The sequence below is a fragment of the Centruroides vittatus genome, unplaced genomic scaffold, assembly GCF_030686945.1.
Source record: "Centruroides vittatus isolate TY-2023 unplaced genomic scaffold, ASM3068694v2 contig_166, whole genome shotgun sequence".
NCBI lineage: Eukaryota > Metazoa > Arthropoda > Arachnida > Scorpiones > Buthidae > Centruroides > Centruroides vittatus.
This window is the reverse complement of record NW_027121006.1, coordinates 1,585,544-1,588,003: the sequence shown is the minus strand read 5'-3', so window position 1 is coordinate 1,588,003 and position 2,460 is coordinate 1,585,544. Positions and strand designations below refer to the sequence as shown.

The 2,460-nt window shown below is 27.8% G+C and overlaps 1 protein-coding gene across 1 annotated transcript; it reads left to right on the top strand.

Moving 5' to 3' along the window:
- The first annotated feature begins 852 nt into the window (after positions 1-852).
- LOC136968963 (uncharacterized protein F54H12.2-like) lies at positions 853-1,917 on the top strand. The gene has a single exon (XM_067263039.1). The coding sequence runs from the start codon at positions 853-855 to the stop codon at positions 1,915-1,917; it is 1,065 nt and encodes a 354-aa protein (XP_067119140.1).
- Positions 1,918-2,460: the final 543 nt, after the last annotated feature.

Genomic DNA, 2,460 nt, shown 5'->3' with positions numbered 1-2,460 from the left:
ACCTTTAATATTTTCGTTTGAAGAAAAAATTATATTGATACTATTGAAATCGAGGTTGAGAACCGCTGGCTGAAAAAAATTGACTTTTTTGGAGGGAAAACATTATTAGTTCTATCTTTTAAGCAGTTATAAATAGTGCTTAGTCTTATTTGTTAATATTAGTTCATGTTTGAAAGTACAAAGTGAAGCTCGATCCTAAAGATTGTATAAATTATTACTGTAATCAAGCGGGAGGAACGATATACAGACCTGAGTCACGATTTCTTCTTACACGACAATTAGGAACAGGGAATTATTTTGCGGGACAGCAAATACAACGAGGATATGGATTTTTTGGAGATTTATTTCGTAAATCAATTCCTATTCTTAGTAAAGTAGGAAAATATCTAGGACGAAAAGCATTAAACTTTGCATCAAATGTTGGATCAAATGTTGGATCAAGTGTAATTAGCAGGAAGTCATATAAAGAATCTACAAAATTACATTATAAGATATTGGTTCCGAAATAAAAGATGATGTAATTAAAAAAGTACAAGGTGGATCTGGTATAAAAAGAAAACGAATGAAAAGATTAATTCAGTCGCAATATAAAAGGCAAAAACTAAAAGATATATTTACTTAGTGAGAAAATGGATCCACACTCTTGTCCATGCACCAAAAGTAAGTTGGATTTATTCAGTACAGTTTCAACTCAACTAGCTATTGACAATACATCAGAAGTTATAGTACATTCCGTCGCAACAATTTCGGATAGTCGAGCACCAATCGAATTTTATGTATCTGGTTCTGGTGAAAATTATATCGATCTACATTCAATTTATCTACATGTTCAAGCAAAAATTGTAAAGAAAAATGGAACAGATACTCGCTGTAGATGAAAAAGTTGCTCCTGTCAATTATTTTTTAAATAGTTTGTTCTCTCAATGCAGTGTTTTTCTAAACGACAAACAAGTAATTTCACAGGTTAATTATCCCTACAGAGCAATTTTAGAGGCCTTATTATTTTACTCAAAAGAAGCACAAGAAACCTTTTTAACGAGTGCATTATTTTTTAAAGATACTGCACAACATATGGATTCCATAGAAAATAATGAAGGAATGGCTAAAAGATTTAATATTGGTAAACAAAGTAGACTAATAGATTTAGTCGGACGACTTCATATTGATTTATCACATCAACCTAAACTGTTAATTAATAATGTTGATTTACGAATTAAATTAGAAAGATCAAAAGATAATTTTGCTTTAATGGCAAATAATGATAATTATAAAGTCATTATTAAAAATGCATCTCTAAAAATTAATAAAGTAGATGTTAGTTCATCAGTTCAAATTGGAATAGAAAAAGCATTGCAAACAGGTATTATAAAAATGCCATTCCGCAGAACAGATATTAAAGTTTTTACTTTAAGTAGTGGAATTCAGTCTACAAATATATCAAATGCTGTTATCGGCCAGTTACCTTATAGAATTACAATTGGTTTAGTTTCAAATTCGGCATTTAATGGAAATGTAAAATACAATCCTTTTAATTTTAAAAATTACAATTTAAATTATATATGTTTATTAAAAGACAATCAAATGATTCCCCCAAAACCATATACTCCTGATTATACAAATAAAATATATGCAAGAAATTTTATATCATTATTTGAAGATATAGGATGCATTAACCATCATAAATTTACAAATATATCTTACGACGATTATAAAGATGGCTATACTTTATATTGTTTCGATCTTACTCCCGATCATTCTGCATCAGAATCGCATATAAGTGTTAATCAACAAGGAAATATCTCAATCGAATTAAAATTTTCAACTGCAATATTAGAAACTGTGAATGTTATTTGTTTGCTGGAATATAATAATACTCTAGAAATTGATCACTCAAGAACTGTGTTTGTGGACTATTAATGAATACCATTACTTTATGGAGACTGGCTTCAAGTGATTCGAAAATAAAAAGGACTTTCGGAGGTGTTTTTGCATCTGATGACTTACCCATTTGCATTGCTAATCGTAAATCATTTATAATTAATTTAGATGAAAAAAATAAGCCTGGAAGTCATTGGGTATCTGTGTTCTTTACTGAAAAAACTTGTTTTTACTATGATAGCTATGGAATGAAACCGACAAAAATGAAAATTATAAAATTTATAAAATAAAATTCTAAAAATTGTTGCTGGAATAATATAGTTCATCAGAGTTTATATTCAACAACTTGTGGATATTTCTGTTTGTACTATCTATATAAAATGAATAGAAATCAATGTTTAAAAGAATTAAGTACAACGGACAAATTTTATAACAATGAATTTGTAAAAAAATTTGTTAAAAATCATTTTTACTTAGCACATCCGAGTGCAATAATGTATAATCAATATTGTACTTCAATGTAAATAATAAAATAATTTAAATATAAATTTTTGTAAATTATTTAATATAGATATATACAAA

What these genes read in the sequence shown, in the direction of transcription:
- LOC136968963 (XM_067263039.1), top strand. Translation starts at nt 853, where the DNA reads ATGGAACAGATACTCGCTGTAGATGAAAAAGTTGCTCCTGTCAATTAT.